Source organism: Penicillium subrubescens (assembly GCF_028828155.1).
Source record: "Penicillium subrubescens strain IBT 31985 chromosome Unknown utg000005l_segment0_segment0, whole genome shotgun sequence".
NCBI classification, from domain to species: Eukaryota; Fungi; Ascomycota; class Eurotiomycetes; order Eurotiales; family Aspergillaceae; genus Penicillium; species Penicillium subrubescens.
The window spans coordinates 2797217-2810418 of record NW_026643155.1 but is presented as its reverse complement, the minus strand read 5'-3'; the positions used below and the strand labels follow the sequence as shown (position 1 = coordinate 2810418).

At 47.8% G+C, this 13202-nt stretch overlaps 2 protein-coding genes across 2 annotated transcripts; one reads left to right on the top strand and one right to left on the bottom strand.

Annotated features, from left to right (window-relative positions):
• Positions 1-1004: 1004 nt before the first annotated feature.
• artA (14-3-3 adaptor artA) lies at positions 1005-2035 on the top strand (the record flags this gene model as incomplete). Its single annotated transcript, XM_057153470.1, has 4 exons — positions 1005-1065; positions 1167-1715; positions 1792-1862; positions 1940-2035. 4 exons carry the CDS (start codon positions 1005-1007, stop codon positions 2033-2035), a joined length of 777 nt encoding a protein of 258 aa, XP_057007808.1.
• A 3192-nt stretch (positions 2036-5227) lies between these two features.
• Positions 5228-8339, bottom strand: N7473_007529 (short coiled-coil protein). Its single transcript, XM_057153469.1, has 2 exons — positions 7310-8339; positions 5228-7232 (listed from the first exon to the last, which is right to left on the bottom strand). Exons 1-2 carry the CDS (start codon positions 7627-7629, stop codon positions 7049-7051), a joined length of 504 nt encoding a protein of 167 aa, XP_057007807.1. The 5' UTR covers positions 7630-8339; the 3' UTR covers positions 5228-7048.
• Positions 8340-13202: the final 4863 nt, after the last annotated feature.

The window sequence follows — 13202 nt, the reverse complement described above, 5'->3', positions numbered from 1 at the left end:
CGAACCACACACAGAAGACCGAGTTGAGCACAGTAAGAGAGAGGAAGAGGGGGGAGGATGGACATTGGACATCCTTCGATCGAAGAGGTATACTCAGGTGTAGCCAAATGGCACATGGGAAGCGAAATGATACTCATTTTATCGTCCAGTCCAATAGTCCTTCGTCAGTCCAGTAGTTAGTATTATTTCTTGTAGATCACCTGCTGGCGCCCCCTTCAAGTGTTGCCAGTTTGTGAGTTGCCCGTCTGCTCCGTAAATCCCAACAACACCGCCTTCTCTGTTTCCCTCCTTTCCCCCTCCTTCTCCTCTCCTCCTTCAACTTCATCCTTCTATCTCCCCCCTCTCGCTATTCACTCTCCATCCATTTGAATTCCCCCTTTTCGACCTCTTTCCCCCTCCTCTTCAATTTCCAGGTGAGTTCGCTATCGTTTCATCCAATTTCCCCTTGGCCTGCCTTGCTCGCGCCCTCCTACCATTCCACACACAACCATCATACACGGTTCGACCGGGGATCATTGAATATGGGGAAATTTGGAGGAGATCTCTCCCTTCTTCATCCTTCCCCAAATTATCACGTTACGTCTCATACCGCCTACTCATCGAGATCGCACATCTGCCAACGTGAACCTCATCGTCTCTCACTGCCTTGTTTACTGGCGGGGCCGTTGCCGCGACCGCTTCGCTGTGATCGACCCCCTTCAAAACACGCTCGGCCGGGAGGGTCGACAACTCGGCACCATCGATATTAATGATCGCCAGTCGTCCCCACGTCTAGGCGATCGCTGTATTGGGAAAGAAAAAAAAAACTCGTGATGTCGAATGGAGTGCTTGTCGTTCACATGAAATGGGCCACACTCACCCAACCACTACCCCTCCCGGTCGCTGGCACTGATGTCGATGGCGTGATTCCCACTCGCATTCTCCATATTCCATGGCCATACAAACTCGATTTGCTATGTGACATGAACTAACGTGCATTTTTTGATTTCTGTAGAACATTCACAATGGGTCACGAAGACGCTGTTTACCTCGCCAAGCTCGCTGAGCAGGCTGAGCGCTATGAAGGTTCGCTTTATATCCCCCCTCTCAAAATCAAAATCACTTCTGTCAAAATCTTTGATTGGAAGCATCAATCGCGAATTTTAAGTATTAACATGCGCCCGCAGAGATGGTCGAGAACATGAAGGTCGTTGCCTCGGCCGATGTTGAGCTCACCGTTGAGGAGCGGAATCTCCTGTCCGTTGCCTACAAGAACGTCATTGGTGCCCGCCGTGCCTCGTGGCGCATTGTTACCTCTATCGAGCAGAAGGAGGAGTCCAAGGGCAACGAGGGCCAGGTTACTCTGATCAAGGAGTACCGCCAGAAGATCGAGGCTGAGCTGGCCAAGATCTGCGACGACATCCTGGAGGTTCTGGACAACCACCTCATCAAGTCCGCTCAGTCCGGCGAGTCCAAGGTCTTCTACCACAAGATGAAGGGTGACTACCACCGTTACCTGGCCGAGTTCGCCATTGGCGACCGTCGCAAGGGTGCTGCCGACAACTCCCTGGAGGCCTACAAGGCCGCCACCGAGATCGCCCAGACTGACCTCGCCCCTACTCACCCCATCCGCCTCGGCCTGGCCCTCAACTTCTCCGTCTTCTACTACGAGATCCTGAACTCCCCCGACCAGGCCTGCCACCTGGCCAAGCTCGCCTTTGATGACGCCATTGCCGGTTAGTTTCTTCTTGCGGACTGCTTTTTTAGCTCGGTGTTTCAATTTTGCGAATTTGGCGCTAACATAATCTGCAGAGCTCGACACCCTCAGCGAGGAGAGCTACAAGGACTCCACCCTCATCATGCAGCTCCTCCGTGACAACCTGGTACGTCTTGAAACCACTCATGAAGTCTCCATATATCCAAGTTCCCACATTCTAATCACGTTTTCCTCAATTTACAGACTCTCTGGACCTCTTCCGAGGCCGAGACCTCCGTTGAGGCTGCCCCCGAGAAGAAGGAGGAGGCCCCGGCTGCTGAGGAGAAGCAGGCCGAGTAAAGAACGAAATTTAAAAAGATCTTGATGATGGACTCACGTCCTCGGGAGACGGATGGGACAATCGAGGGAAATTTGCACGACTGGTCCTCCTACAGCAAAAGGAGAGTTTGAGCGAGTGATTGCCGAAGGACATGAGTAAGGACTATGAGACGCGTTGCATCGATGTGAACAAGATTTCTTTCCGTTCCACTGTCTGGGGGCCTCGCAGCTTAAGGATAGCAAAGGAACTGTCTTTTCTTGTGTCGTCGATGTTTCCTTCTTGGAGAGAACTTCCTCTTACTTCGAGCCATCACTTGCTTGGGCTTTTGCAGGCACCCTATACGGTGCTTATCGCTTCACCTGCTGCTCCGGGACGAGACTTGATTGGTCAAATCTCCCTTCTCTTTGTTTTTCTCTTTCATTCTCCTTGTTATTTTGTCTACCTGCCTCTTAACTTCCCCTTTAAAGAGTCCCCTTTGCGCGCACTCTCCAAATCCCCCAACCCACAACCACATACACACGGACAGAGAATCTCTTTTTTAAATCAGCTTTCTTATCAGGAACTTCAATGAGGGCCTCGTACTGATCCCGATCTGGCTTTTTTTCTTCTCCGGGCCTTTTCTTCCATGCTTCCTTTTTTTCCTTCTTCTTTATGACCTGACCTCTATATCTCTCCTCCGTATTTGTGCCATGTGGCTTTTTATACTCGCTAGATGTGGTTTTTTTTATAAAGATCAACTACCCTCAGTACATCGATATGTTGGTAAAAAGGTATGGTATCTATGTTATCGCTTTGATGCAGTCAGTCTTCTTGGTGATAGTTCGTATCTCGAAAATTAGGGCTCAACTTGGGTCGAGCTTTGTAGACTTGTCCTTGAGCGAGGTACCACAATAACCTTACCATATTGCATGTCTTTCTCACCTGGGTCTGAGTAGGCCCGAGTCCATCAATGTTTGGCCAATGTAATGGATGTCGAACCGGTCACAGCACTTTCAATCAAATAGGCACTATGTGTCTGTCTCCTAACAGTACAAAGTTTCCCTGACAATCCTGATAGAATAGTGCTCACTATGTTCCATTGCCTCAGGATAACACTTTTTATGGCTGTGCTGTCGAGGCGTTGTTCCATACAGCGAACTGACTGGATGTAAAGGGAAGATCTTCTATCTCAACAATCTCCATACCATGTTCCCAGACCACCTGATTGTGGTGTGTATCTAACTCAAACAAGCCCAGAAACACGGATGCAGTAGTCTCCTATCAGAAGGAGATTGATAAGTTTGTACCGAGTAGGATTGGAGATGGGGAATTTTCTGTGCAAAACGAACTTGATCAACTTCGACCTACACCTCGAACGTAGCGTGGATAATAGATAACAGGAGACGAGCATAGTGCCAGTGGATGGTTAGAAGATCTACTTGAGATCATATTCTGGGTCGTTGATATGCATCTTGAAATTCATATGAACTTTGAAGTAGGCATTACGAGTGCTAAGCTAGCATCTTAATTAAGAAAGCTCGCGTCTCCCACCCGGGAAGGTGCGTCTGTCTCAAGGATCCTATCATGTAACTAGTTATGAGGATCCAGATAGTGTGTCCTCGGTCATCTCTCAAGATCTGGACATTAGGCTGGGGCTTCTCTCTTTCAATAAAGATCCATCTTACCAACCTACTTACCCTACTCAGACCGACAATCAACCCGTAGAAGGCCGTCAACGCTTTAAAAATGACTCCTTTACCAGGGCAAATAGATCTCTGTGTGCTCAATACGTGAACCACTTAATCAATCATCTCTATCAATATAGACGCATAAGTATAGAGCAGACTTTCTTGGGGTCGTCAGAAAATATGCTTCTTACATTTTTACAGCGTTTTAGAGATCAAGGGAGGTCACATATTTTAGACCGTGTGTTTTCATCCTAAACGCAAAGGTTGAAGCACCAATAGCTGGTGGTATTGCCGGAAGAATTTCAATCTATTGTGTATTGAAATCGAAGATCCTCATCTGTCTGGCTATTCACATTACGATGGTCTTCAAGCTTGTGTTCCTGGCATCTAGTCCAAAGCTCAAGTTTCTCCCAATTATTGATTGCTAGAAGTATCTCGTGGCATAGAGTCTTCCTGGTTCTCCGTCCCTTTCTATCAGGATACAGTAGGACTATTTTGTCTAGACTACATGGAAACTAAGATTGTCCCAGGCCTAAAACCAGCTATCAGGAAACTGCTATTCGGTCAATCTTGACAGAGACCCGAAGACTTTGACTCCTACGCTTCCAATTTTCTATTGCTTGTTTCAGGCTGCTAATAAGTCATTCGTGGTGATACCTGTGTCGAGCTTTCCAGCTGTTACTGAAAAGACGCATAAAACAGGTATGTTTAGAAGGCTGTTTTGATATTATGTGGCTATCTGAGCTTCTCTGTTTGTACGTAGATCTCAGATAATTTGTCCTTGTAACATGCAGTGTCTGATGCAGTATGTATAGAACTCGTTCTTATCTGGTCAAAATGGGATACAAATTCACTAGTCGGAGTCCTCCGGTACTCCTAAAGCCTATCTCCCGGTCATACTTGAGCCATTTATTCAAAATAATGCTAAAAATACATATTCCTCAAGCCTAGCAAGAAATGCATTACCTGCAGCCAGCATCCATTTCGGGTGACATTCCTATTGTTCCGTGTTGCTTCCATGCTTCGACCACGCTACACTAACTCATACATAATTTTAGATATCTACTTTTAACTTGACAGTAGCACAAATCGATCCATGTCTAGCCTTAGATCCGCAAGTGGCTAAGACAATCCACCCAAACAACAAAGATGAAGAAAGGCGATTGCCGAGAGACGATCCAAGGTTCCACATGACGCTGATGACGTAGATAACAATCAAGCAGATCCCACAATGCCATATGGTAGGCTGAGCTAGTGTGCATCCATCCATTACATAGTTCTTTGTCTAACCTTATCTCGAATCCCTACTTCCATACGCAGCTGCTGACGAACAGGGCGTGTCGGATTCGCAATAGTACAATATCTCCGAGCTTCCGACTCATAAAGAACGAATGGTTAAGACATGATTCAAATACAACCCATACGGGTTTCTGAAGGGATTACCTTTGTTTGCTTTGTGTTCGCATCATCTACCCTGTACTACATACACAACGATAAAGCCCCTACATGTACGGAGAAAAGTAATTTGTTTTATTTGTATTGATTTCCCATTGCTATGGATTTGCTCTGAATAAAAACCACCATGCAACCAGCCCATGCAAAACAAGACCAGACAAGGAAGCGTGGGTATGATGTGCGGTGCATCAGAGATCAAGAGTAAAAAGAAAAGAAAAACATAAGGATGGGGACTTGAGAGACATGCGCAGGAATCCTGGGTACGGCAAGGCGAAGCAGTAATAGTCACAGAGCCGCAATGATAAAAAATGATAAAAATAGACGGGTGACAAAGCAGGCTGATGAAGACTGTACTTTGTCAGAGCCGGGTAAGTAGAAAAAGTTGCAAATGGAGACGCGAAACAAATTATTGGAGGATAGCATGGTAGGCTTCTTTGGTATGAAATGTTTCTCTTGGGGAAGCAGTCCATTGCTTAATAGAAGAATGCAAGTTGCAAGTTGCAAAAAGTGGCTGGAAGATGTACATGGGATTGCCATTTCTCCTTTCACTCAAACCCCGTTTGTGTTGTACTCCTTTTCAGGAGAACACAAACGTGATTCAAGATGAGGAGAAAAAGACAAAATTGGTGAAATGAAATGAAGGAAAAGGTAAAAGAAACATTTCAAAATCAAGAAAAGAAACACTGGACTGCTCCGAAAAGAGAACATCCCTCCCAGGTAAAGATGCTTTCCACTTTCCGCGCCGTCCTGCTGCTGACCATGCAATGCCATGCCATATGACGACGAAAACATAATCAGGTGCAGGCTCCGGTAAAGAGTCATTCAATCAAATCGAGTCTAGTCAGTCCCCGAAACGCCCAAGGTGCTATGCATCCGATAATAAAAAAAAAAAGTACAAGTGAAACCAATGTTCACAGAGAGCCGCCGTGAGTGTGAGATCAAAGAAAAGTGAGAATGAGAAATGAAAAAAAACAACGCCGAATGATATAACGCGAAGAGAGAGAGGAAGAGTAAGGTCACAATGATGGGAGTATGGTGGAGGTAGGGATAGGAGGTTGGGGGTTGAAAAGGGTGAGTGCCCAGGTGGAACAGGTATTGACAATGGTAAGATTGGAGGGACGATCTGCCAGCCAAAATGAAGATCACATCGTGTCAGGGTGAGATTCGTGTCGCACATACGACCGAAGGCTGACCCCGGGTTTTGGTGGAAGATCCTTGAACAACAAGGTTGCCAAGAATCAAGTGGCGGACCACTTGACGAGCCCCAAATATGCTATGATGTCACCGAACATCCGTTGCCCCCTTGGGTAAATAAGCACTTGTGCTGGGACGACCTGACAGGTTTCAACGGTCGGTCCCACCTCAAAAGGGCGGTGGATATCGGTGACGAACTTCTGTGGCGAGATTGATCATGAGAATGTTGTATGTGGAGATGTAAATGTTGTGTAGGTAGCCAGTCGATCCAGTCGGGTGGCCGAAAATCATCATCGGGAGAAGTGAGCGAGTGGCGACAACCATCAGGGAGAGATGTACACACGCCCCCTGGTACCATACAGGCAACCCGTAATGTCAGGGAAAAGCCTCGTACGCCTTGTTGTCCCGTGGGGGCGAGTAGGCGAGACTGCTATGCAGTTCGGAGTCCGGTGACCAGGACTTCCGAGTTCAGCATCGTGGAATCGAGCACGTAATTTTCGAGGAGAGTTGATGGTTGTCGTGAATGGGCTAGGCGGAAATGTATTGAAGTAGTTATTGGTGTGGAAGATCACAAAATATGGCGGCTCCCAAGATCAGTCCCGTGTCGAAGTCGAAGAGAGAACGTAGTCATCAAATCCGAGTCGTAGAATCGTAGTGAGTGTTCCAATTCATCCTGCGACTCCTCCAACCCCTGCGACACCTATCGGTCGAGGGGATTTATTTCTGGGCTTTTCGAGCCTTTGTACTGCGAGTCATTTCGCTCTTGGTCATATTGCGGGTAAGACCACCGATGTAGTCCTGGAGGATCTTGTTCTCGTTTTCCAACTTATCGTGGTCGGACTTGACTGCGTCAATGCGTTCGGCGAGGGCCTGGAGAGAGGACTGGAGAGCCTTTGCTTGCCTGTAGTTATCAAAGTTAGCTTCAGGTTGGTCAAGGCGGACAGATTTGGGTCCAGCTCAAAATTGACGGTCACTCACTCTTGAAGCGTCTGGCGGGCCTCCTTGCCCAATCGCTCCAGATCAGCAGAATTACGGCGGGGACTCATAGCGCGAGCGTCGTCAGGAGGAAATTCTTCCTCTTCAATTTCAATTTCGGGGTGATCTCGGGGAACCAGAATGGAAGCAGATGGCTTGCGACTCGCCATGCGCGGACGTTCAGAGCGGCCTCGGCGATCAGTTTCGGCGTCAGATATGGATGAAGATGAGGACAGGGAGGACATATGCATACGGCCACCGTCGTGAGGATGCGGCAGAGTAGGCACAGGTGAGGCGTCATGCATATCTATGTCAGTGGCCATAGAGGTGGTTGCTCGCAACAGACACAGTCGAACAGGATGGAGTTGGCGAGGTCCAGCGTGGCGATTTGTTCTTTGAGAACTCGGGGGTTAGGTGTTGCAGCCGGGAGATCAAGCGATCGTTTTGGGGTGAGAAAAAACAGGAGTGGAAGATTGAAGAAAGGAGTTCAACACAGGAGTCCTGATTCCCTTTTCTTCTTTCTTTTTTTTCACGGGTCGGAGAGAACTGTGAACGACCACGGTCTACCCCTAGCGATGTACCCCAGACGAGAAATCTGTGTTACGCTTGAGGTAGCTACCGGGGTCGGTGGGGGGATCGGAACGAAGGAGGATGGGCGTGGGAATCGAACCACGAGCCAGATTGAACGGGTGGTTGTTTGGGCGCGCAGAGTTGGTGGAAGGACAAGTCGAGATGGAAAGCGTTCTCAGCGTTTGGAGCAAAAGTTGACAGGAGGGTGTCGTGCTTTAATGGTGGAGAGGCGAATGTTTGAGGGGGGGTGATGGTTTGGTGGAGATAGTTGTAACGTTTGCGGTGTATCGGGGTGTTTTTAGCGTTCGGGTGATGGGAACAGGTAGTGAAGTCGGTAGGGAAGGAACAATTCCAGACGAGTCGAGAGGAGGGAGAGTCGAGAGAGTCGAAATAAGGTAAGGAAATCGAGGTTTGGCGATTAAGGCGTTGGGGGAGAGAAGAAGGGGAGAAGGGAAAAAAGAACAGCAGATTGACGAGCAGAGAGTAGAGTAGAGTAGAGTGAGGAACTCACGACTGGAGAGTTTATTGCCAATACGGGAGAGTTGGTATTGCCATTACCAAATTACCGCGTGACTTGGACCTGGGAAGGTTGGGAGGGCGGCTACCGAAGTGTGGATAATAACGAAAGACTAAAGGGGAGGAGCAGTTGATTTGGGACGGTAATCTGGTGACACGGCAGATACACCCAATTCGGAGCACAGTCACTAATGTGCTAAATGTCTGTATTATTTCTCCTCTATTTTACTATATTTTACTGCACTCCATAAGCCCTGCAGTCGTGCATCCTGCTGGGAACGAAAGTACGAAAAGTACGGGACTCCACTCATTCCTTCACTGTCATTTGGAGCCCTGCTACGGATGTACCTGTATGGTGACCTGCACCTTGTAATGATTGGCGCGGTCATGACTATCTTAGCACCTTTTCAGGAGGTGGACTACTGGTGGAGAGGGGGGGGAGGAGAAGGTCCCTTTAGCTGATCGTCCCCCCCCCCTCTCCCCTCCGAAATGAACCCGTGAGGCGCGTGGCAGCCACATACTTTGGGTCTCTTTTAGTTTGGTACGGTCATATTAATGCGATGGGGCATGATGATTTTAATTACAGAGTGCCGGAGTATGGAGTAAAGATATAATCTGAATCAAATTAACATCAATAATCAATTGGAAGTAATAATACGGGGATCCTTTTTTTCATATCGGTCGGGTGGGGCCTTAAGTATGAGTGACATACTCGACGAAGCTCTGTAAACGCTAATATACAAAACAAAGGTCAATTAATATTATCCAGATTATTAGATTAACCTGGGAAAAGTTACGGAGAGTATCCTAAGCAGTCAGTCATGATCCTTTACCATTTAACCATGAAATTCGATAGTCCCATCGTCCACTATGGAGAACTAAACCACTTACACGGTGGCTAAGGGGCAAAGAAAGGAAGAAAACCAGCAGAACCAGCAGTCGGGAAAAAAAGGCACTAATCAAACTCCACTCGGGTGGATATGTACTCCATAGAAAAGGCACCAAACAATCACCATAGGGCCCATTTAGGACTAGCAGAAGAACCTACGAGTTCCATGGAAGCGACACCGAAAAGAGGGTCGAACAGGGTGCTGAGCGGGGAAAGGTATCCGCGGGTCTACCTATAAGCAGCCAGGAACCTTCCGAACTAACCAACGAACGGGTTTAGCCCCGAGGGTTTGAAGCAAGAGGAGGTTGTATGGATATGACTGGTTACTGGGGACTCGAGTAGTGTTACTTAGGGTAGTTTGGCAGTGGGCACGGAGAGGACGGAGGAGTAGTGGTGAGTTGATGATTGAACTCGTGAAGATGAGGAACAATTAGGAAGGTTAAGAAAGCACAAGGTAAGTATGACTACGGAGTACTGCGTACTGGAGAATTTGATAGTCGAATCAAGTACTTCAACCGGAGTACTCAATAATATGTCCTTCATACTGTAGTTGGTCACGGTATCTTACCGCGCCGCATTCACCGCTGCTCTGTTGCTGCCATCCATCTCCCCCTCTTGTCAGGTTGTCCTCCACCGGCTACCCTGCAGGGTTCGTCGAAAATCCATAGTATCTACAGTACTGCCTCTACTGGTTCTGCCGCTGCTGCCAACCTGCCAGGAACTGACTGCTCATCCATTACTCGAAACGGGTCCCCACCCCTTGAGTGTACAACAACTTCACCAACCAACGAGCGTGACTGATCGCAACAACTCCACCGCCAGAGTGGCAGAAATTGGGTAGCGTGAGTTTTTACCGAACCTTGATGAACACGTATTCCTTCCTGGTCCACCCCCCTTACCCAAGCCTGGCAAGTCTGTTCCGCTAAACAGGCGAAAATAAGCTAACAAACTGGAAGCTGTTAGGCTAAACATGCCCTACGGAGGCGCTCTGCTGAGCTCCGTGAGCCACCCAAACTAGGTACTGTCAAAGTTCAGACGACAACCGCGCCTCCTCAGTAGTTGGTGATTCATCATCAATATTGCCTCCCAGGCAGATATTGATTTGACAGACTTATCTTCTTCCTTCTTAGCTCTCGGAAGAGCCGCGCATCTCAGCCGCCCCGTGTCTCGCTTGCCTCCGTCCTGGATCCGGGGATATCGTGCCGACCGTACATCCATTCGGAGTACGGACCAAACCGGTAACTCTCCGTACATTGCAAGATTGACATTCATCATTACAGAGATGAGCATCATTGCACGGAGGACTCCGTAACTACAGAGTCAGTCCATGCTCTGCCGAATACGTACTCTAACTATACAGCTCATTATTCGGACATACCAATCCTCTCCCTTCCTTCCCCCCAAAATCGAAACCGGGAATGGCTCTGACGCGCTGGTGGGCATCGGGGATCACGGAAACTAGGGAGAAAAGCAAAAAAGGTACTTTTGACCACTACGTCCTGAAACACAAGTGAGGCATCATAATTGGTAGCTCTTTTGCAGCAAAGAGAAAGAAAGAAAAGCCTGTGTATGTATGGGTACATATGATTATGGGAGAAGAGCGAATAGCTTGCATCCTCGGACAACACGAATTGGAGCATCATCATGAGCAACTCCTCCACCTCTCAGCGTTCAGAACTACAGGGGGGTCCCACGAAGAGAGAGGGGGGGGCGCTATGCAATGTCGATCGAGCCGCAACAAGTGGGCATGACGCCATTTGACTGGCTCCGATCATCTCGGGAGTTTATACGGAGACAACCAGCCCCCCTCCCCGGCTGGTTACCGCTGAACCGCGCCACACACGGGAAGAAAAAACGTCGCTTGATGACATCGTTGCTGTGGTATGGTGGCAACCCCAGATCAGTACTCCGTATTGTATACTTTACTGTACGTTAGACACATCTGCAGGAGAGTACTAAGTAAGCCATTAGACATGATCTGTGACTCGGCAGATCAAAACTTGGGGCAAGGGATACGCGGAATCAGAAGCCGATGGATCATAGACGAATTTTTTCTCTCTTCACCTTTCGGAAAAAGATAGACATTTCAAAAGACCAAAATATCGAATTTTGACGTTGATCATTACAATACCGAGTCATATTATATTTTCCTTTGCGGTGAACGGAGAAGGGAACTTTCTTTCTTTGGTTCCTTCCCAGGACCACAATTTCGACGGAGGACGATCCTGACGCCCGTGGACCCAAGGAACCATTTCCGGGATCACATTCTGTGCGTCGGATACCGTAATGATAATAAACAAGTACATGGACGCTGAATACATCATAATCATGATCAAAACAAGAAATATACATCAGATAGGGCAGGTCACGGAGATGGACTTCGTTAGAAATCCTCAAGCCTGCTGGTCAAGGGCTCAGTCTGATAACGAAGGTATTGTGCTGATGTTGATCTGATTGATAGGACAAAGCGTATACAGAAATAGTAGTATGGAATACTGCTCAAGTAAAGCAGACAAGACTACTCCAAATATGACATACAATACTCTCCCATAATCTATCCTTCCTCCCTATCATTCTTCATCCATACTCCCAATCTCTGCACCATCCCAGCTGAACACCCCCAACAACGAAACAACAAATCCCATCTTGCCGTCCGATAGACTCATATCCCGCGTTCAGTGACCCCAGCGGAGAAGTTCGCACCAATAACGCGCCCGAGATTTCCAGCCAGCGAACAACAGACGGGCGCTTGGGCGAAGGGTCCGGACGATCCATTCCTGTAGGTTCGACCAAGAGGCGGGGGCGACTAACTCTGATGGTGATGGATTATGATGATTATCATTAAAATTTGTGATTATTATTTGACAGATGATCAGATCGGTGGTTGGATTACCATTTCTAGAAGTGAAACTAGGCAGGGGTTATCGTGTGTGCCGATCCCCAGAATTTCTCATCGCTCCACTATGGAGGAGGATGAGAGTGCTAAGCAGAACCTGGGTTGAAGAAAGGTTTCAACGCCGTTACGGCTGAGGGTGTCCCACTTTGAAGGGGGGACTAGGACTGGGATGGATTTAGTAGAGAGAATCATAGTAATGGGGGACATGATGGTACTGTACGGAGCATATTGAACGTAATCAATGGAACGATGACTCGAGCATTCAGTATGCTTTATTTTGTTGGATCGAGTATATACTTCCTATATCCAATTAAAGACTACAGATCACACCGTCAAACTGTATGAACTGGAGTATAAACGCATCGGATGGGAAACTGGTCACGGGGTCGTTCACTTTCCATGAATTCGCATCGGCAATTAGCGAATCCAAACCCACCAAACCCAACTCTGGTCGGTATCAACCCATATCTTTTGAATATTTGGTTTGGGCACCCAAACATTTCCCTCCCATCCCTCCACTCTAAATTTGAATTGATGACTTGATATAAATTGTTTCCATACCAAGGACCCAACCTTTCAAAAGCACTGCACAGTCCACCGTCCACACTCATGGGTCCCAATCGCCGGCAGTGGCTTGTCGGTGGCTGCAGCATTTCGAATCAAAACTGCCGACGCCACTCCATCATCGCTGCACACGAGTTTCGTATTAGTTTTTCTAGGGAGACTGTTCCGCCGCACGAGGACAGCCATGAGAAAATTAAGGAGAGAAAAAGAAAAGAAAAGAAGGGACAAGCGCGAAGGACAGTCCCTGCCGATGCCGGCATCGGGAGTACGGTTTGCAGTTAAATTGTTAATAGTAGGTAAGTATATCTCGGGATATCCCCCGATCTAGCGAGCACCACGCGACGAGAAGTGCTTGCTTTTCCAGTAGGTTTTACTTACCGCTTTACTTCTTTGCTTCGGTCGGTGTCCCAACCCTATTTCAATTTTTCGAGGGAGAAAAAGTCACCATCATCGTGAAGCGC